Genomic DNA, 20,225 nt, shown 5'->3' with positions numbered 1-20,225 from the left:
GGCGGTGTCCATTGTGGTCAACATGGTGGACACATTTTTCTTCTATTGGATCACGTCTGGAGGCAAACTCAAGAATAGATTGATTGCATGCTGCATAGTTGTTTTGTCTGCTTGTCTGTTCATTTGGGATAGAGAGGACCGTAGGAGAAAGTAGGGCTTCCAAGGTCCCCATCTCTTATCTAATCGCCCACCGCGTGACATGATATCATTCGTTATTTAGCCTTTTCATTCCGCCCTCCGCATCCCCCAATCGCCCCCTCCCCCAAAATCTATCCTTCTCTTTCATAATTTCTCCTCACTTCCTCCTCCACTTCGTCTCCATCTCTTTGTCGATCTCCCTCCCCCTTTCTCCCACCCCGCATCATGGCTGCCAGCAATGACCTCCGGGGCTGGGTCATGAGTGCCGTTTCTGGCGCGGGTAGGTTTGACCACCAAATCCATCCCGAAATTTTCCTCCCAAGCTAATCAGGATTGATTGATCACCTTTAGCCTGCGTCCTGGGGTCGGCTGTCATCTGTGTCGACATCCTGCTGCGATATGTATCGCGTCGGAAGGACTTCCAGATAGTCCACAACAATGCATTCCTGTCAGCTTCGCTCTGCCTGAGTGCAGGTGTTATGGTATTGCCGCCCTGAACCCCTTTTCGCTGCACGCATTGACTAATGGTCCCAGCTTTTCACTTCTCTCTATAGCATGCTTCCTACATCGCATAACTACCTCATCCGCGCCGGCTGGTCCCCTTCTAGTGCGGCATATGTGCTCATCGGGCTCTTCCTCATCGGTGTCGTCGTCATTCGGTTTGCCTCTGCACTCTTGCACCGGTACATCCCCTCCCACGTCGTCGATTGCGCCCATACCCACGAACCGCATTCGAAACTCGACCACCACCATGAACACGACGAACATCATCATGAACATCCTGATGGCTCACACACCTGGAATGAGCGCACGCCCCTTCTGTCCCGCTCGTTCAAATCCTCCCCGGCAACGATGACCCTCCCCGGCGCGAACTTTCCCACCCAACCAGCCCTTCAGCGGCGGGAATCGTTGCGGGATCGCCTGACGCGGCGCTTCAGTCGGATCGTGGGTGTCAAAGCTCAATGCGATGAGAACGGGCCTTGTTTCGGGTTTTCGCAGGCGTGCGGGCACGAATGCACCAAGACCCTCCTGTCGACTCCAGAGGTGTCGGATGTAGGCGAAACCGACGAGCTGGTGCGGCCACAGCTCCACCAACCGCGCAGTATCACCGTCCACGTCGTCGATTCCGCTCAGCCTAACGATCTCGAGTCGGGTCTACCGCACCACCGGCATCACCACCATGAGGCCAGTTCCTCCTCGTCGCGCACCAGCCTGCTGGACGAGCCGTGCCAACCGGCGGAAGACGACGTCCCTCGCAAGCCTTCCGTATCGACGACAGCTACGCAACAACATCACCACCATGTGCCCCAGAACGCGTTCTTGTCGATCGGCCTGCAGACGTCCGTCGCCATCGCCCTGCACAAGCTGCCCGAGGGGTTCATCACATACGCGACCAACCACGCAAGCCCGACCCTAGGATTAACCGTCTTCCTGGCGCTCTTCATCCACAACATCAGCGAGGGCTTCGCCATGGCTTTGCCCCTCTATCTCGCTCTGCACTCGCGCGGCTGGGCCATGTTCTGGTCCAGTCTGCTGGGCGGCATCAGCCAGCCGGCTGGCGCGGGACTCGCCGCCCTCTGGATCTGGGCCACCCGCCGGGCCAACGGCGACGATGCTGCCGGTCTGTCGTGGGGTGTCTACGGGGGCATGTTCGCCGCCACCGCCGGAGTGATGACTTCGGTGGCTCTGCAGCTCTTCAGCGAGGGGTTGACCTTGACGCATCACCGCGGGATGTGCACTGGGTTCGCTATTGGGGGCATGGTCCTGATGGGTCTGAGCTTTGCGCTGACGGCTTGACCTGTCTCTCAGTGGTGGGTGGGCGTTCATTCAAGGGATGACCGGATGCGGAAACGCGGCTTGCATTTTAACATTCTTATTCCTCGCCGTATCGATTCCGCCACGGTCTGATTGGCGTTGATTCTTAGGCTGATGGTCGAAAAGCGGCTTGCATTCTTCTTGCTCTTTATATACTAGACAGAGTTCCCTCAGAGATAGCATTCAGCGGAGTTTGGCTTTTGCGTTTTTGATGATTGTGAATGGCGTGATGATTGTCATGATTGATTGCTCATGATTGTGTCTGATTAGTAGATGAGACGTACAGTATATAGTATAAGTTGCTATACGAGATACGAGCATCGAATGGGTTCCCTATCATTATATTGTACAGGTCAACAAAAGGCCACACACTATAGATCCAGTAGATAAATCGATTAGGAGGCTTTCCCTTGGGCAGCCGCGGCTTCGCGTTCCCTCTTTCTGGCCAGGTATCTCTCGCGCGCACTCGAGACATCGCCCTGGCTTTTGAGGCTGCGACTGCGTTCGGCGATCTCCTTCTGCCGCGCCGCCTCGGCCTCCTCTTCCTGCCGCGCCCGCTCCTCCAGCTGCGAGGCGATCATCTCCGTCTGTCTCGCGCGCTGGCCCCCGCGGTCGGGGCCTGCCCTATTCGCGCCGAACCTCGAGGGCGCCGCTCTCGACGAGGTGGCCACACCACTTTGCGCGGTACTCTTCGGCTTAGGCGCGACATTCAACCCAGCGGACAGGAGCTGCCGCTTATCGACGACCTGCCCATCATCATTTACAGCAACATGCGCACCGCGCGCATTGAGCTCAGCCGCGACCTGCGCCTCTGACTTTTCTTCTTCCTCTCCTCCTTCTGCCTTTTCTGTCCCAGGAGCACCCTCACCCTCACCCTGCCCACCCAACGTAACAGCCGCAGCCGCAGCCTCCTCCGCCGCCCTCACAACAGCAGCATGCCTCTCCTCACCGCGTGCCAACATCTCACGGTAAAAACCCACCATTCCCTTCCCGCCATTCTTGCGTCTGTCTTCCTCCTCCCTTGCCTCCCGCGCCGCCTCCTCCTCTTCAATCCGCCTCAACTCCGCCTGCTGCGCCTTATACGCCGCCGTCACGAACTTTTCCTTGTCTGCAAAATCATCCCCCTCCGCCTCGCGCTCCTTGGCCAATTGCCGATCCCGCGCGCGCAGCTGATCCCGTTTCCGGATCTCCGCGCTCCGGAGCAGCGCGGTCATGTATTTTGGGACTTCGGGGGCTGCAGCATCGTGATGATTCTCCGCTGTGGATTTTTGTGCCGGTTTGCTGTGGAGCGTGTCGTAGATGCTGTCGTAGGAGTAGATCGAGGGGTCGACGGTTTCGGCTGCGGTTTGGTGTTTTCGGCTGCTGTGTTGGGTGGAGAGGTTTGTGTATTCTGTTTCCGTGGGTTTGGGTTTCGAGGTGGTTTTGGTTGTGTTGAGGCCGTAGGTTTTGGGGGCCGGTTGGTTTTGTTCGGTTTCGGAGTCGGAGTCGTTGGCGAAGATGGAGGTTTTCGAGAGCGGTTTTATCGATTTGTTGTTGCCTGGGGCTTGCGCGGGGTTTGTTCCCGGCGGTGCGAGGCGGCGTTTTGTGGGTCGCAGGTTATTGCTTTCTTCTTCGTTTGCGGGAGTATCGTCTAGTCCGCCTAGGGTCGTGATCTCTATGGCTTTTGAGGGTGCGCTGTTTGTTGTGTTGGGGTTCGTGGTGTCGTCTTCTGAGTCTGAGGTCGAGAAGATTGGTTTTTTGCGCTTGTTGCTGCTTGCAGCGCCGCTGCTGCCGCCTGGGGCTCTAGATTTGTTGGAGAGGTTGATGCCGAAGGGGGCCATTTTGTGTTTGTTTCTTGTGTAAGAAGTGAAGTATCGAGGGTTGTAAATGTTGCGGATTGCGATGGATGATTGATAGATGATGATGCCGGTCACGTGGTGTCCTACGAAAGCTTATCACCACGTGATCCATCCCTCCCTCCCTCCCCCACGGAGACCGTACCGGCGGAGCTGTACTCTCTTCTCCGACAACACCAACAATCGATTGCATTGGAAAGGGACCAAGGGACCGTCAAAATGTCCTACTACTTCACCATCCTCTCGCCCACGGACGTCCCGTTGTTCAACATCGCCTTCGGCACCTCCAAATCCGGCGGCGACGGCATCGCCCGCTTCCGCTTCCCAGATACAGCGCAGTACATGAACCAATTCATCATCCACTCGAGTCTGGACATGGTCGAGGAAGCGCAGTGGATGAACGGGAATATGTACCTTTCCCCTTGTTTCCTCGCCCAGTTGAACCCCCAGATGCTAACAAACACCCCGGAGGTGGGGGGGGCCGCCAAAAGGTACCTCAAACACATCGACACCTATCCGCCCGCCTCAGCATACATCTCCGCCTTCCTGACGCCCTCGGGCGCGCGCTTCCTGCTCCTGCACCAACCGCCGCAACTGCCCAGCACCGCTGCCTCTGCCTCGGGGACCTCGGGGTCGATCCTGGGCGGCTCGTTCTCGGCTTCCGCGCTCGGCGGCGGGTCGTCGCGCGCGTCGGCCTCGTCGGTTGCGGCGAACCCCACCAGTCCGCAGACTGAGGAGGCGGTGCGCCAGTTTATGGGCGAGGTGTATGAGAATTATGTGAAGACGGTTATGAGTCCGTTTTATCGGCAGGGGATGGAGATTCGTAGCTCTGTCTTTCGGTCCAGGGTCACGGCTGCTGGGCGCAAATGGCTTTAATCCTTCTCTCTCTGTGGTATTAGATTGTGGTGGGCCAGGAAGTTGAAAGAAAGGGGGGTCCGGGGGTTCTCCCCCGGATACACTCTTACTCTGGTGTTAGATTGAGGTGGGCCAGGGAGCTGAAGAGAAGGGGGGTCCGGGGGTTCTCCCCCGGATAGACACTCCTTCTGGTATTAGGATTGAGGTAGACCAGGGAGCTGAAGAGAACCCCCGGACCCCCCTTCTCTAGTATAGAGGGTTAAGAGGGGTTATTTATTAGGGGTAGTGAGGAGGAGTTGAGTGGTTGTAATGGGTGCTGGCGTTGGGGTTTGCTGATTTTCTATTGTTTGTTTGTTTCATGTTGATGATACCAGGGCTGCTTTGCTTGCCAGTATATCTTTCTCTATTCTACAGTAGCGCTACGTGCTGTTGATGCGCATCATAAATCGTGGTCGTATTCGTCGTTATTGCTAGCAACAATCAATCAATAATCCCAGAGATGCCCGATCGAACGCCTCTATTCCGCCCCAGCAAGTGCATACCTCGGGCTGTGAATCACATCAAGAAACCCAGAAGCAATAGCAAACCAAAATCAATGCACCGGCTAGACTGCCATCTGCGGAGCCAGCTTCTTCACAGTCACGGCCTTGAAATTCTCCACGGCATGCACGACATCCTCCAGCTTGGTCACCGCCCCAAAGATGCCTCCCTCCATCTTGACCGACTCGATCGTGCTCACGTGCAGCGACGGCTCGCTGGCCGCCGTGCCGTCCTCGAGGACCACGCAGTCGAACCCCCGGTCGTTGGCCTCACGCATGGTCGTGGCCACGCACACGTCTGTCGTCACGCCGGCGATCACCAGGTTCTTGATCCCGCGGTTGCGCAGAATGAGCTCGAAATCCGTATGCGCGAATGCCCCCTTCCCGGGCTTGTCGATCACAGGTTCCCCAGGGATGGGATACAGCTCGTCCACCGTGTCATGGCCGACCTCGCCGCGGATCAGCAGCCGGCCCAGCGGGCCAGGCGACCCGATCCCCAGCCCGGAGGCATTATTCCGGGATCGGTAGGTCTCGCGGCTTGACAGAGTCGACAAGTCGGGGCGATGGCCTGATTGGAAAGTCAGTGACCAGGGTTATAGTGCAGGGATGGGGGTCAGTACCTTCGCGGGTGTGGTAGATGGGGAACCCGGCCGCACGGAAGGCGTTCAAGAGATGTTGGAGTCTCGGGATTAGCGCCTGATTAGCGGAGATGTCATAGCCCTGGTACTCCATGTATCCACCCGGGGAACAGACTGCGCGGGGAAGAGATTAGTCCTCGATCGTCCACTCCAAAAGACCCACACAGGCAGAGGGAAATTACACACAGTCCTTCTGCATGTCGATGATTACTAACGCCGTGGTATAGGGGGTCAAGGTGGCATCGTGCGGCCAATCGTACGGTACGGCCGCAATCTGACCCTTGCGCACCTTATGATGAGGCACCTGTCGGGGTTTCTCGACAATCGGGCCGTGGTTGTGCGTGGGGTTCAGGACCGTCAGCGTCCAGATGCCAGGAGTTCCAGCTGCAACTAGCATGAACGGGCAGTCCATCAGCCGCGACGTTCGCCGCCGCTTCCTGGTCTCCTCCGTGAGACCATTCCGCGGACGGTAGTGGCCGCCGCGATCACACCGGAGCCAGACCTTGGCGGTTCGCCCGGGTTTCTTGTCCGTGGGCGTACTCGACGACTTGACTACGATATTGTACCCATGCGCTTTGCCGTGCGCCGACACGGCTGCCAGTAAGGTCGCTCTGGTGGAGTGGAAGTTGCACCACACGTGAGCGATTCCGCTCGCTGCGGAGGGCACAGAGAGACGAGGCTTACTTACTTGTCGGGATATGTCCCTTCGGGGGGAGGGAGCAATTGCATCGACATCTCTGGGATGTCTTGGAGATCGCTCGGCGCGTCCAAGTTCAGATCCGTGGGATCTGCCATGGTGACAGGCGCGGTGGTGGTGGTCTAGCATTGCCCATTAGTATCACCCCCATGCAATCGGATGTCGTCATACGAGGAATGAAGATACGCCGGGGTACATGAAACAAAAAGACCAAAAGACCGTAGGCGCATTGATCTATCCGCTTCCTCGACCGAAGCGAGTGCGTGGAAGCAATGTCCCCACGACGATGAGCACCCGAGGGGTTTTGTGCGTGGATATAGTGTAACCAGTGGTGTCTTATCAGGAGGTCATGTTCCGGTGGGATCTTCCAAGTTCCAACACAACAAGGCAAAAGAGGGCGGGTACGTACTGGAATCTGGGGTCACACGTGGGGGGAACTATCCCTTGTCCCGAAAACCAGTTTTCCTTTTGGATGGGTGATAGATTTAGGCTTTCTGTTTCGGAGGTATCAGTAGCCTTATTAGGAGCACGGCTGGCTCCATGAAAAGACACTCGGCGGGAAGAGTGAAGAGAGGTGTGTGGGTGTGTGTGTGGTGTGTGTGTGTGTGTGTCAGGTGTCACGGGTGTGTCTCTCCACGGCCACATCACATGACTACTCTCCGCTGACTTATCACCACAACAAACATCAACTACTACTATAACCACTGTTCCTACCGAACTGAAATCCCGTGGAAATCAAGTTATTTCTTCTTTCTGCTTTAGCGGTGACTTGGCACTGATTTTAGCTTATTGAGTGACCTAGAGTTTAGGGCAAGTATCAAACTATACATTAAAACGCTCTTTAATTGATTTGAGATTACTCTGAAGATGAAATTCCAAGAGAATTTCAACTATTATTCCAAGTTCTCACTGGGATTTTCATCTAATAACTATACCTATTTGAAAGCTATGTAAAACCGAGTCTATACTTGCTGATCTCGATTCTTTTAGTATAGGATGTCCAGGGTTGGTCCATAGCACATAATACACCATGCTCAAACCTAGACCACTGATCAAGTAAACTACTACAAGACAACCAAGTCTCACTATTGAAACAGGGCGCAGAAACCAGCTAGATTGTGGAATACAGACGGCATAGCTGCATAGCATCTCACAAGACTATTTGCACTATCAGTCCCTAAAACGAACTTTAACCTCTTGGACCTGATGCACCAGACCTCCCACCTTAGGGGGGGTATTGGGGTAAAATCTCTCCGTAAGGGCTCTGATAGTTCTTACTCGAATTCTTGCCTGGGATTATGAATCATCTTGCTATACTTTTCTTGCTTTCGTGGTCTACTTCCCTCTTATTCTTCGACGTCTCCCTTACCCCGCGTCAGCAGGTTCCCCTACGGATGATGATGGTGTCCATGACGATGGCGTTTGTGCAGATTCAAGTGAGGCGCTAGTACACACACACGCGGGTCGTGTATCCAGGGCCTTAAATCCGGGCAATACAGCAGCCAGCAGCTAGCAAAATCATTACCCGTGGTTGTTATATCTCGGAAATCTCGGGGAAGAACAAGCGAAAGATGGCCATCTTACCGACGAAGCAGCAGGGACAGCCGAAGAAGAAGAGAACTGATCCTGCACAACGACCTGCGCAGATGGAGCAGCAACAGTATGCAAATCACGAGATTTGCTCTAATCTTTTCCTGTATCAGCCTGGGTTTGACCCATGAGTTACCCACTTCAAAAGCCAATGGGGTCGAGGAGTATACCCATACTCAACCACCAGGCTCAGTCATTATCTGCCAAAGAAAGGGCCCGGGTCTGATCCTACCCGGGTACTCACGGGTTAATTCTGACAAAGCCTAGCTACAGAACTTCATCATATTGCTGAAAGATTTCTCTACATAAATTTCATCTTCATAGGAGAAAGGATGGTGATTGTCGGCGTTCCTAAGTAATCCAGCCCACCCGTGATCCGAGGCGATTCACGAAGCGCGTTGCCCGCCTTGAGAACTTAGTTAAAACCTTCAGAACCACCAAGAATTTAAGAACACGTTCCAGATAGCCCACCCCTGAGGCCTCAAATCGCGTACAGTAATATCTGGCTACGATATATATAAAGTTTCTCATGGCTGTGCAGGTAATATTGTTGTCATAGCTCGGGGTTAAGACTGTTTGCGTGTACGATGGATGTATAAGACCAACCTGCCTCACCCTTGCGCAATGCCCTCAAGCGAGTGTGGATAGATTCAGATGTTAGTTTACCCAAGGAAATAAAGAAATCACGAGCTCTGAGAAGCGCGTCCATGGCTCCAGCACAAAATTCGGCATCTGATCATCATTCCCAGGCGAAATGAAGTCATTGCCTTGATATCTGATCAGCAATGATGGCCCGCTGACAATCTTCACCCCTTATGAGAGTGCCATATGAAGCGATTCAATAAATGGCGCAAACGCCTCCTCCGTGAGTCGCCGTCTCCAATCGCCCGGTTTTTCATTCTCTGCTGGGGTCACTTCTCTACGACTATGCGGAACCTCTGGGACAACTGGACTCGCCCGGCGTTGACGAGCTGATGACAAAACGTCATATCTTGGATAGCGAGGCTCGCCTTGCCCCTGGTTTCCAGGCAATGGTAATGATGGTCGAGTATCATTCTCGTCTCGTTGCCGACCCGTAGAACAAGAATTAGATAAACCGGAAGAAGAAGAGGAAGGAGGAGAAGAACGCAGAAGCTGCTTGCGGGATAGTCGCTCGCGCGACAGCCGCAATGCGGCCAGTCCTCGTGCAATGTATTCGTCATTATGTTTCAGTGTCGTATTCGGATTGAATTGAAAACCGAAAATTGGCTGCCGAGGGAGCTCCGGGCACGACGGGTCCTCGCGATAGACGTACGCATACTCTGTTTTATTTGTATGCAAGCGGTCCTCGCGCCGGATATCCGCGTGTGTTCGATGCGGCCACCGGCGGGGAAGGGCGTGGATCAGGTGGCGGACATAGAGCGGGAAGGCATTGGGAGAGAAGCGGAAGAAGAGCTGGCCAGAGTGGTAAGAGTCATGTGATGCCCACTCTTCACTGATGGAGGCGTCTTGTCGAACCTGATCTCTGAGTCTGTCGCGCGCACGGCGGAAGCAGATGTGTTCATCAGGTGGCAATAACGATGATAGGCGGACTGGAAGTCGTCTTTCTCTGCCGCTAGTCTCTTCCATAAAAGAGGGTAATGAGCCAGCAGAGTATGCGAAGAAGATGTCGGGGTCTTCAGTTGGTGGCCACGTGGAGTCAAACTTGAAAACAGAGAGCCTCATGCCCTGAACACATCTCAAGTTGCAGAGCTCAAGTAGCCCTCCGTCCCAGAATGTATCCCGTACCGTCTGCATCGGGAATCGGAGATGAATCTGGATAGAAATGGCAGCTAGATTGGGGAAACCGAGACTAATCAACGAGAAGGTCTCATTCCACTCAGCGAGGTGTGTGTCCATTCCTTGCTCTGGTGGGACACGGATTTTAAGATAACGTAGTGATTGAACTTGCCAATGCCATAGACAAAAAGGGAAGTTTGAGAAACTTCCAACCTCCTGGGTAAAGAATACAGTGCGGGCATAGGGTAAACGGCGGGCTTCATAGTAGATGAGACGGCAGGTGAGAAGGAAAGAAAGGTTCATAGAATTGCATTCAAGGTCTTGCGGACAAGGGTAGTCTTGGGATGCGATCCGAGGTGCGAGACCGATGTACTGATCAGATTGGAGGACCTTTTGCTGTGTTGTCGCGCATTCTGGGTGGTTGCAGGCTTGTAAGTATAAGGGATGCCGCATGGGGTCTGGCTGTATCAGTAAGGAGCACTCCGAGATCTTACACTGAACAGCAATCGGCTTTCGTTGGATAGGGCAGGCATGATGGTCGAATACTGCTTTGTAAATCAGAAGGCGGATCTCTGCAGGTAACAATAAAAGATGATTTTGTTTTGCACATGTTGAATCACTACGAGGTCTTTTTTGTGAAGGACACATCGCAACGGGGGGTGGCTATTCTCTCGCACTTCAGGTGGAACAGAGAAAAAGAGAAGGCCAGTGGCAAAGATCAGCCTTGGCTTTCCCCGCGCGTTTGTGTTAAAGCTGTCTTTATCGGCTAGCTAGTTTTGCTATAGTCCTATAGCACGAGATGAGTTAAGCGTCAAACAACTTCCGGCAGGTCGAGCCGAGATCCATTCACATTAGCTTCAACATGGAGTAGTTCAGAAAAAAGATCTAAGAAAGAGGGCTTTCTTCCTTAAGACCTCAAATAGCCCTTAGAACGGAAACTCAAATGAGAGTCAAACATTGCTCAAACAACACAATGACAGTGCGCTACACCAGGATTGAAACGAAGAATGACTTGGATACTTCCCGCCAGCACAGGCAACAGCTATTACCGAAACACTCTTTTTTCCGCAACTCAGGGCTCCCTTGGATTATTGTTTCACTATCGCTTCTCATCAATATCATTGTGATCTATCGTCTATCTCGGAGAAGATCTGAGTTCCCTCTAAGAGAGATCAACAGCCTCGTCCCGGAATGTGAGTCAGAACAGATAGCATAACCAAAAGGAAGGCTATTTTCTGACCCAGAGGTTCCATGCACAGTTGCAACGAAAGAGATCGTGTTCTGGCCGCGCCAAGAGTTTGTCTCCCATCACCAGTCTAATCGGTCGATTTGGAAGTGGGTGAGCGGTGGCTATCACTATTGCCAAGTAGGTCCACTTCATCTGACGCACACGAAAGCATCTGTACTGCGCAATACATCCACCAACTATCTCTAGAAGGTAATGGCTTTGTGGCGATTGAAAAGCCTGGGCGATATGACCTTCCAGAGCCCATTGCAATTGGCGACAAGCAAGTGTTTACTCCAGCGGTCTTCAACTAATTGCATTGCCTGGTAAGTGTACAAATCTCCGGGGGGGTTCAAGTGAGCCCAGCATCAACTGTTAAGCCTAGTACATGATTATGCATCATTACGATGTCTTGCTTTCCAATCGCGTGGGTCCTAATCACACGCTAAACGAAGATGACCTCTGGCACGTGTACCATTGTTTCGACTACCTTCGTCAATCTATCCAGTGTGCCAGTTCGGTGCCGCGGGCGACACGATGAAGGGATTTACTGGCTCTAGCGGACGTACCACTTCCAGTAGCTCAATAGTATCTGAAACATCAAGCACGGGATCATGCCCTTCTTCTAACACGAACTCCCAGTTGACCTCTACGGGAGCTGATTAGCTCTTTGATTGTTGATAGAGAGGATAGGTGAAACCAAACCTTCCATTGCCCGACTCCATCAGTCAACTAGCTCAGACACAGAGGTCTTCGGCATTTCAAGCTCAAGGGAGTGAACCAGAAGAATAAATGGTTGCTTGGCAGAGGTAATAAGTGCTGAATAGGAGGGTGATTAATGGAAATAGGAATAGAAAGTGCTGGAATAGTACGACGAAGGTATGTAGACTGCCTTTCCTGAGAAGCTCAGATAATCTTAGCCATTACACCCGCTGCTTCGACGTCCTGTCTCTGAGGTTAACTAGAGGTCAACCTATGATCATCTTCATTTTGGTCACAAGTCCAACTTACTGTCGTATAGGCGCTGGTCGTGGTCGGTGAAATGGAGACTGCAGGGAAACAGAAGGTCGTCTCTGATACTGAGCACCGCTTTGATGGAACCACCTCGGAGTCAAAAGAAAGCACAGACGAACATTGTCCAGAGTACAGGACGAGACTGCCCACCACTAAGGTTTTCTGGAGCTCGAGTTTCGACACCGACAACAGAAGAAGGTCCTCATTTAGGAAGGCGTCAAAGTCACATGAACCTCGAATGTCAACATCAACACGCCCTATCGGATTATTTGCTTGTTGCACAACTCTCGAGCCAGTATCCATGTCTCAATTATAACTTACTAAGTCGTTGATTTAATTTTCTCATAGAGACGCCAGCTGTTGATCTCCGGCCCGTCCGATCACCATTACTTTCATGCCCCTCCCCCCATGCACAGCTAAAGCGAAGCTTCAATAGCAGTAGGGATGAATTCCCCAACCTCCCTTCAAACATTTCCTATTCCTTCACTCGAGCAGCCCTTTGGCATCAGTCTGTGGCCGCTGTTCAACGATGCATTCGAGGCGGTCGTTGGGTATCCAGCCAGCAATTTCCAGTTCGTCGAGGGAAAGACACCTCTGTCTGGGCTGAAGGAAACCTCAACAGTTCTCGTCTTATATTACACAGTGGTCTTGGGAGGACGGAGGCTGATGAGAGAAAGAGAGCCATTGCGGCTGAAGACGCTTTTTCTCCTGCACAATCTCGTCCTCAGCACCATCAGTGCCATTCTGTTGGGACTTTTCCTGGAACAGCTCGTACCGACGATTGCGAAAAATGGGTTGCGCTTTGCGATCTGCAATCGCGAGGGCGGCTGGACTCAGCCCATGGCTCTACTATATTATGTATGCTGTTCCATTGTGGCGGCTTACCGGCGTACTAACGCGACCCGACAGATGAATTACCTGATCAAGTATGTCGAGCTCTTGGACACAGCCTTCTTGTTCCTAAGGAAGAAACCTCTTAGTGAGTTCGGCCATCCACGATAGATGGGCATCCCTCTCTGGTCTGACTAAATCAGCATTCCTTCATTGCTACCACCACGGCGCAACCGTCTTCCTGTGCTACACTCAATTGATTGGGACTACCGCTATATCCTGGGTTGTAATCACCCTGAACCTGGCTGTTCATGTTGTCATGTACTGGTACTACTTCCAAACCGCGCGAGGTATCCGCATTTGGTGGAAGGCATGGGTGACTCGGGGGCAAATCCTCCAGTTCGTGATTGCACTGAGTTCGTGCCCCTCCGCGTAATTCGGGTAGGACAATTGTACTGATCAGCGCGCTTCTTCAGGCTTCATCTCCTACGGCTCCTTCTTCGTGTATTTCCCTCAATACGGCTTCTGTGTCGGATCGCTGTTGGCCACGGTCACCGGAGACATCGTGATCAGCTCGTACTTGGTTTTGTTTGTGTTGTTCTATCTGGCTACATATCGGAAAGGCGGCAAGACGCCTAGTGCCCGCATAGCCGTGCGACATATCAACCAGGCACCAAATCCGGTGCCCCATCTGGTTGTGGCTGCTATGTCCAGTGGGCACGACAGCCGAATCGAGACGGGTTTTCCTGGTGCCGGCGCCCGAGCACGGAAAGTCTAGTGATGCGGGCCGGGCTGCCAGGCTGCCATGGATCAACGACGTGACTGAGTGGCAGCAGAAAAACAACTACCCACGTGGAAGATATTGCTAGCATCCCCAGCACCGGGTGGCTCTTTGCTGAACACAGAGCTGTGGTGGTGTCGGTGGTCGGGGATGGCTCTGTCAGATGACTTGCACATGATAAAAGGGGACGTCTTCTGATTGCGGCTCCTTCGAAAGCGGCATTGTCACGTATCTTTATAGAAAAGCGATAGCATTGTTATTGTTCGGACATATCCAATACCAATATCAGCCTGTGATTTTGATTATGGATGATCGCTTGTGCATGTCTCAGGCAGATAGATTAAATCATAATAAATCATAAACAGTACTAGTAGACGAAAACAACAACAAGGATATACTCACCTCAGGCCACGACGTCACCAGGACTAGTCCGGACCCGGCTTAGTTGCGACACCGCCCCGTAAAGTTACCCGTCACTACCGATACTGGTTGTTGTTGTCCCGTGGACGGAATCAGCAATCTGGCGCCCGTCCCGGCTGTGGATAGCATCACCCATCCATCAACCCAACTATCTCTGCCCTGAAAACATCCTTCTCCTTCTCCTTCTTCTTCATTTCCCCGCTTTCTTCCATTCTCCCTCTCCCCCTTCCCATTCTTCCCTCTGTGAGGGAAATCACCCAAGGTAAGTCAATTCACTGAGACCAGCACCGGTCTCAGAGTCTCAACACTCTCAGCTCGCTTCTGGCCCCGTCTCCTTTTGACCCTTCCTTCCTCCGTTCGCCTCCCACACCGTCGCAGTCTTCCCCCGACTGTCTGCGACACCGCCCGGCCCCTCCACCAGCACCACCGGTTCACGCACGGTGGTCCCTTCGCCCTCCCGTTGCATGTCCTCGACTCTCGCTTTTCATTTCCATCTTATTCTCTTCACTCGACGTCTCCTCATTGAGTGATTTCCCACCCCCCCTCCCCTGCAGCACTGGGTCTCTTTTTGACGTGGTCTCCTGGAACGTGCGTCTCCTACGCCGGCCTCAGCTGCTGGTGCGGGAACCATGCCATCCGTGAACGATTCTTCGGCCACACGGCCTAGCGGTTCTAGCTCGAGGTCGGACCAGCTCACATACTACAAAGCGCAATATGAGCAGCTGGAGGCCGAGCTGTCCGAGTTCCAGGCTTCCAGCCGCGAACTGGAGGCCGAGCTGGAAAAGGACATCGAGGCGTCGGAGAAACGCGAACGGCAGCTGAAGGAGCGGCTGGAAAACTTGAGATACGAGATCGACGACTGGAAGGTGAGCAAGTTTAGAGTTTTACTGCTTCCCTTATTTTATTTTACCTTTCTAGCACGTCCTCGTGGGCGAGCTTGATGATGATGAGCATTGGCACTGACCTCCCACCCCTTGCAGTCCAGATACAAGCAGGCTAAGTCGGAGGCCAGCGCGGCTCAGAACACGCTGCAGAAAGAGATTACCAAGTTGCGCGATGGCAACCGCACCCTGCAACTGAAATTGCGCGACATCGAAGTAGCGAATGATGACTACGAACGCCAGGCCCGCCACACCACGTCATCCCTGGAGGATCTGGAGCAGAAGTACAACATGGCGATCGAGCGCAGCGTCTTACTTGAAGAAGAGGTCAAGAATGGAGAAATGGAGCGTGAGAGTCTACGGATCGAGAACCAGCGTCTTCGTGATGAATTGTCGGAACAAAGGGTCGAAGCTGAGATTCTCTCGGAGAAGCTTCGACACGAACAGAACGGCGGTCGCCGCAGAAAGCCTGCGTCGTTGATCTACCGCACACCGTCCACACCGCAGACACCCGAGATCTTCGATCGCACTCTCGGCGCTCCGACCGTGTCTAGTCCTATGTTCCAGACACCACCGATCAAGAATGCTCTTATGACCGTGGCTGCGACTCCTCCTTCCCCACCGATGTCTGAGGCGTCGGTCACTGTCCCAACCAGTATGCGCAAGACTGCCAGCGCCACCCCCGGATTCCCGTTCAAGAAGGCAGGTGGTGGCGCGCAGCTGGGTTCTCGGTCGATGTATGATTCGAAGAAGACCCCGAAGAAGACTCGCGGTTCCACCTTCACTGCCAATAACACTCGTCCCAATGCAACGACCCTGCCCTTTGCGAGCGCGTTCCAGCCCGGAGGTATCAGCACCAATGACCCCACCTCGTCCGCCAGTATCAGCAATGACCGGTCAACCACACTGCCCAAGTCGGGATCTCTGTATCAGATCCGCGGCCTGATCGGCAAGATGCAGCAGCTTGAGGAGCGAGTCCACTCCGCCAAGTCCAAACTCCCGGCACCCTCTGATTCGCCGTCTCGTGTCTCGTCGCGATCTGGTTCTATTGTGGGTGACAGCCCAGTCTCCTCGACGATTACCATGCGCCAGAACTCGGCACGGAAACGGGTCAGCGGCAGTAGTTTCAGCTCGTCGGTGCGTGAAGGCGACACGGCGTCATCTTATAACACGCGACCATCATTTGGCACTCGAACCCAGGGCGACAGTCGACCCAGCAGTCGTACCAGCTACTCGAGTTCTTTCAGCCAGAGCACCCATCCCAGCGTTGCACCTTCGAATCACTCGGCACGTCCCGAAAGCCGACAGAGTCGGACCAAGACGCCTTTGGGACATTTTTCGACCAATCCCACCACTGAAAGTCGGCGCCCAAGGTCCTCACTCAGCAACCCTTCGGTACAAAATGGCCAGGTAAATGGGATGTCCAACATTGATGAAGATGAGGATTTGGCGTTCAAAATGTCCGTGCGAGCGAAAATCAGCGAGGCTCGTGAGATGCGCTTCCCTTCGTTTTCCCCTTCGTTTTCCTCTTCGTTTTCCTCTTCGTTTTCCACACCTATCAACCCGTCCACACCCACCAACCCGGTGAAGACGGTGAAGAAACGCACGCCTAGCGGGATTCCGGCACCACCGCGAAGCTTCCGGACCAGCACCAACTCTCAACCGAAGTCCAATGTTGGTGATCTGGGCGAGACCTTTTAGGCATCTGATAACTTTTTCTTATTCTATTCTTTCAATACCCTTTTACCCATTATCCCCGAATGACAATTTTAAGGGGCTTTACGAAGTTCACGGCCGCTATGCAGGTGTTGATCCCACTTCTACTTTATTCCCCATTGAGAACATTCTTTCCCTCACTTGCACCTTTTTTTTTTCATTGACCTCTTGTTCTTCCTCGCTTTCCGTGCGACTACCCCCCCTTGGCAAATGACGTTTTTGAGTTGAGATATTGAGTGTTTCTGGAAAGCGTCTTCCGGAAGATATTGATTGAGCCGGGTCATAGATCTATGGTTCAGGTTGTTTTACAAGACAATCCGCCGTGGCGATGCGCTGTGAAGTGTATGTTACGGGGATGACGAGGCGCGCGGCATGTACAGTTGTTTGGTGGGCAATGTGACTGGGCTAGACTGGCGCATTGACGGACGGATGATTGGATTGAGGATTGATTGTCGGAGCGGAGCATTCGAACTCCGACTGCCGGCGTCCAAGCTGTCACTCAGCACCCCTTTGTTTCTTTGGCTGTCTGCTGTCTGTATCTGAGTGTATTGAGTAAATTGCCTTTGGCGTTAGAGAATAATACCCAGTGACGGATGGATGATTGTAGTGCAGTGTTGGTGTTAGTAGCCAGAGTGTCGTTCTGCTCGACTAACTCGATATTCATTCTGTCTAATACAGATGACAGGGTCTCCAAGAGGAGGTTGTGTGGAAGGATGTGATGGGGAGAAGAGGGAATGTATCCGGTATATATATTTTCCCGCTGTCACTGCACTTGGCTTATGGGTTCCCTCATCCGTCACCACTCAACAATGAACCCCCTGCTTATCGGTTTCTGCTCCACTACTGATGTTTGAATGATCCACATCTCGTGTCCTACTTTTTCTTCCTCAAGGCTGCTAGATGAGGCTCTTATTGGTCAGGAGAGGAGTTTGATGGTATTTTGCGTAGTCTCGTTACACAGCGATCAATATTATTGGAATTATCTACTGTACAGTGTGTGCGTTGTTGAGGATGCGTATAGATTCAAACGCATGCCTTACTACCACTACAATATTTATATATATAGAGAGAGAGAGAGCTATCGATCACGCCAAATGCGATCACTACAAAGGTCACGAGTGGTAGATAATTACTTGTGCAGTACTTCACAACTCGCCTACGAAGCACCTCGATCAGAAGACGTAAGTAAACATCCCATTCTGACACCCAACTTCAATCCTCAGTCCACACGACCCGCACTAATTAATCCAGCGTAAACGATTAGCTAGTCGCAAACAATCACGTGGTTGAGTAATAGGTGAGAGGTTCGTGCAGCGCGATCGGATTCCACAGCATCTTAGGGCCAGTTCGTGCTTCGTGCTTCGTGCTTCGTGCTCTAGTCTGGTCCCGGGCCCCGAGCCAACTACATCCTGGCTGGATCTGGATTAGCGTCCGAAGTGTACTAGGGGCTTGAGTTCTTTCGGAGGGTTCTTGGACTTAGACGAGGCTACGGAGTGCAATACGAGTATGAAGGATTGAAGGATTGAAGGATTCTCGATGGTGGTCATGAATAATACCCCGATCGCCGTCATTTTAGGCTGAGGTTCACGGAGCTGAGGTCGGTTGCTGACTGACTCCTTTTGGACACTCCGGGAGGAGGCGGATTCGGAGTCCGAGGGTGGGAACTTACTTACAACTTGGAACTGAACTTTTGGGGGATGGTTCACTTGTCTGTCATCAGGCTCAGCTTGGGAATGATTATGCTTGATCTGGTACAGTACAGTTTCTTCCACGCGGATATTGGAGCTATTGGGTCAGGTTGGGCTGATGTGCACTAACAACGGGTACCCTTCCAAGACAGTTTACAGGACTGTAGGTATACAGCTGTAGATAGTTAGTCTACAAGCCCAGCATTCTTCAAGAACTCAACTTCATCTCTGCGCCCCAATCGGCATGCAGCCCCAGCCCGGGCGCCAGCCCCACGCCGGAACCCAGAGGTTCAACTTCTCCTGGGCGGTTCATCACGATTCCGCGATCGCGACTGGGATCTTTGGCTTTGGCTTGGTGGCCGGCTTATTCTTCAAGGTTCTTTTCTCATCAGCATTTCCGGTCTTCGATCCCGGCACTGCGGTGGCGTTGGTTCCATGTCTCCGAGGGGTTGGATTGCGCTTCGCGCCCCGCTGGGGTTGTCGGTCTCGGCCAGGATTTGGATCCAGAGGTTGGGGTTGCTATCTACTTGCAGTGTAGTTTGCTAGTTGCTACCCAGTGGCTGGCGGGTTAGGTATATTCGTGTAGGTGGATTTGTGGTGGATATCTTGATTTATGAGAGATAGAAGTGGGTTTGAGGGTTTCTCTGATTAATCTCATAATCGATAGTATTCTAGCATGCTTCTGGGTAGTTAGACTTGAGTGGAAGGAGTATGCAAATTGGTGAGAAGCCACCAGCCGTCCCGTGACTTCCCACGATCCCAACGCGATGACAACTGCTGCCGATCCCATTGGCGCTGGCAGGTGGGGCGTCAACAGACTCCCAATCTGGTTAGAGCAGGGATGGACCTCACCGTGGACGGCCCCGTCGGGAGTTTCTGCGCAGTGTGGAGATTCTCAGAATTTGAACATGCATTGAACATGAACAACAATGTCAGGTCGGGCTGGTCGTCAAGTCGCTCAGGTACCACCGCTTCTATCTTTTCTATCAACCTACCGGTATCCCTGACTCATGAATCATTCATTATCTGGCTAGCCCTAGCAAAGCACAGAGACACAAATCCCGTAGGTATGGATTAAGCTTGGATCTGCCGAGCTACTAACTAGACGGCCCTGCCAACTCGGTCATGGCGCCCCGAGGGTCGGAGTAATTCCTCAGTCCGAACTATATCAGTATCACCACTGGCGAGAAGGAAGTCAACCGGGGCCAGCACCTGATATAAAATGGTCGGTCCTTGGTCACGTTCATGACTCCTTTCCTCCTTTCTACCGAGTCGAACGGAATCTCCAATGGAGTGGGCGATCTGTAACTCCGGACAGTTCGGGGAATTTGTCCCGCAATCGCGACAGGTCGTTACCAATAGTAGTGTAGTGTACTACGGTACTAGGCATGTTGATGATCGACGGAATGGATGGAGTGATGGAAGACCTTGGAAGATAGTCTACAACGGTACAACCATTCAGTAGACTAGTCAGTCTGTGGCAGAGTGCCTTACATGAGGGAATTGTTGACCCGACAAATGCTGGGTCGTTGGAAAGTGGTGGGAAAGGCGGGCGGGGAACGTCATGGCCCCCAACAACTAAACACCAGAACACCGCTAGTTGAGCAAAGAGCAGAACTGATCTGGGTTTTCCCGATCCCGATCTCCACTGCGGCTGCAGTGCTGGTGCTGCTGTATTGTGGTATTATGGTAATCTCAATACACGTCATCACCCTCGGAGAGTAAAGGCACAACTACAGCATCAACTCCTACTGGGTATAGTTACTACTGTATACTACCAAACAACAACTAACTCACTCTGCTT

General features: G+C 52.8%; 8 protein-coding genes across 8 annotated transcripts; 5 read left to right on the top strand and 3 right to left on the bottom strand.

Annotated features, from left to right (window-relative positions):
* The first annotated feature begins 262 nt into the window (after nucleotides 1-262).
* On the top strand, nucleotides 263-2,287 carry BO97DRAFT_476115 (Zn(2+) transporter ZRT3). The gene is made up of 3 exons (XM_025700455.1): nucleotides 263-418; nucleotides 490-620; nucleotides 673-2,287. Exons 1-3 carry the CDS (start codon nucleotides 364-366, stop codon nucleotides 1,933-1,935), a joined length of 1,449 nt encoding a protein of 482 aa, XP_025554288.1. The 5' UTR covers nucleotides 263-363; the 3' UTR covers nucleotides 1,936-2,287.
* BO97DRAFT_441167 (splicing regulator NSRP1-like domain-containing protein) lies at nucleotides 2,280-3,802 on the bottom strand. Its single transcript, XM_025698140.1, has one exon. It carries the CDS (start codon nucleotides 3,771-3,773, stop codon nucleotides 2,349-2,351), a length of 1,425 nt encoding a protein of 474 aa, XP_025554287.1. The 5' UTR covers nucleotides 3,774-3,802; the 3' UTR covers nucleotides 2,280-2,348.
* A 167-nt stretch (nucleotides 3,803-3,969) lies between these two features.
* On the top strand, nucleotides 3,970-4,785 carry BO97DRAFT_403755 (TRAPP subunit TRS20). Its single transcript, XM_025694804.1, has 2 exons — nucleotides 3,970-4,202; nucleotides 4,284-4,785. The coding sequence occupies exons 1-2, from the start codon at nucleotides 4,008-4,010 to the stop codon at nucleotides 4,662-4,664; spliced, it is 576 nt and encodes a 191-aa protein (XP_025554286.1). The 5' UTR covers nucleotides 3,970-4,007; the 3' UTR covers nucleotides 4,665-4,785.
* Nucleotides 4,786-5,247: 462 nt separating this feature from the next.
* On the bottom strand, nucleotides 5,248-6,615 carry BO97DRAFT_339317 (cysteine hydrolase family protein; the record flags this gene model as incomplete). Its single annotated transcript, XM_025691551.1, has 4 exons — nucleotides 5,248-5,750; nucleotides 5,803-5,934; nucleotides 6,007-6,470; nucleotides 6,509-6,615. The coding sequence occupies 4 exons, from the start codon at nucleotides 6,613-6,615 to the stop codon at nucleotides 5,248-5,250; spliced, it is 1,206 nt and encodes a 401-aa protein (XP_025554285.1).
* A 2,305-nt stretch (nucleotides 6,616-8,920) lies between these two features.
* Nucleotides 8,921-10,318, bottom strand: BO97DRAFT_385410 (uncharacterized protein; the record flags this gene model as incomplete). Its single annotated transcript, XM_025693472.1, has 1 exon — nucleotides 8,921-10,318. One exon carries the CDS (start codon nucleotides 10,316-10,318, stop codon nucleotides 8,921-8,923), a length of 1,398 nt encoding a protein of 465 aa, XP_025554284.1.
* A 411-nt stretch (nucleotides 10,319-10,729) lies between these two features.
* On the top strand, nucleotides 10,730-11,188 carry BO97DRAFT_239994 (uncharacterized protein). Its single transcript, XM_025690780.1, has one exon. The coding sequence runs from the start codon at nucleotides 10,809-10,811 to the stop codon at nucleotides 11,079-11,081; it is 273 nt and encodes a 90-aa protein (XP_025554283.1). The 5' UTR covers nucleotides 10,730-10,808; the 3' UTR covers nucleotides 11,082-11,188.
* A 1,360-nt stretch (nucleotides 11,189-12,548) lies between these two features.
* On the top strand, nucleotides 12,549-13,713 carry BO97DRAFT_338979 (elongation of very long chain fatty acids protein; the record flags this gene model as incomplete). Its single annotated transcript, XM_025691538.1, has 4 exons — nucleotides 12,549-12,962; nucleotides 13,014-13,083; nucleotides 13,139-13,351; nucleotides 13,412-13,713. The coding sequence occupies 4 exons, from the start codon at nucleotides 12,549-12,551 to the stop codon at nucleotides 13,711-13,713; spliced, it is 999 nt and encodes a 332-aa protein (XP_025554282.1).
* Nucleotides 13,714-14,765: 1,052 nt separating this feature from the next.
* On the top strand, nucleotides 14,766-16,718 carry nde1 (nuclear distribution protein NudE; the record flags this gene model as incomplete). Its single annotated transcript, XM_025691550.1, has 2 exons — nucleotides 14,766-15,002; nucleotides 15,117-16,718. The coding sequence occupies 2 exons, from the start codon at nucleotides 14,766-14,768 to the stop codon at nucleotides 16,716-16,718; spliced, it is 1,839 nt and encodes a 612-aa protein (XP_025554281.1).
* Nucleotides 16,719-20,225: the final 3,507 nt, after the last annotated feature.

Source organism: Aspergillus homomorphus (genome assembly GCF_003184865.1).
Source record: "Aspergillus homomorphus CBS 101889 unplaced genomic scaffold BO97scaffold_6, whole genome shotgun sequence".
NCBI lineage: Eukaryota > Fungi > Ascomycota > Eurotiomycetes > Eurotiales > Aspergillaceae > Aspergillus > Aspergillus homomorphus.
Note: the sequence above shows the minus strand (reverse complement) of the source record. Positions and strands in the feature narration are given on the sequence as shown.

Bases quoted from the DNA above. Each gene is read 5' to 3' on its own strand.
- BO97DRAFT_476115 (XM_025700455.1), top strand. From the start codon at position 364: ATGGCTGCCAGCAATGACCTCCGGGGCTGGGTCATGAGTGCCGTTTCT. The intron at 419-489 runs GTAGGTTTGACC...GATCACCTTTAG, and splicing joins GAGTGCCGTTTCTGGCGCGG to CCTGCGTCCTGGGGTCGGCT. The intron at 621-672 runs GTATTGCCGCCC...TAATGGTCCCAG, and splicing joins GCCTGAGTGCAGGTGTTATG to CTTTTCACTTCTCTCTATAG.
- BO97DRAFT_441167 (XM_025698140.1), bottom strand. From the start codon at position 3,773: ATGGCCCCCTTCGGCATCAACCTCTCCAACAAATCTAGAGCCCCAGGC.
- BO97DRAFT_403755 (XM_025694804.1), top strand. From the start codon at position 4,008: ATGTCCTACTACTTCACCATCCTCTCGCCCACGGACGTCCCGTTGTTC. The intron at 4,203-4,283 runs CTTTCCCCTTGT...GCCAAAAGGTAC, and splicing joins GGATGAACGGGAATATGTAC to CTCAAACACATCGACACCTA.
- BO97DRAFT_239994 (XM_025690780.1), top strand. From the start codon at position 10,809: ATGAGAGTCAAACATTGCTCAAACAACACAATGACAGTGCGCTACACC.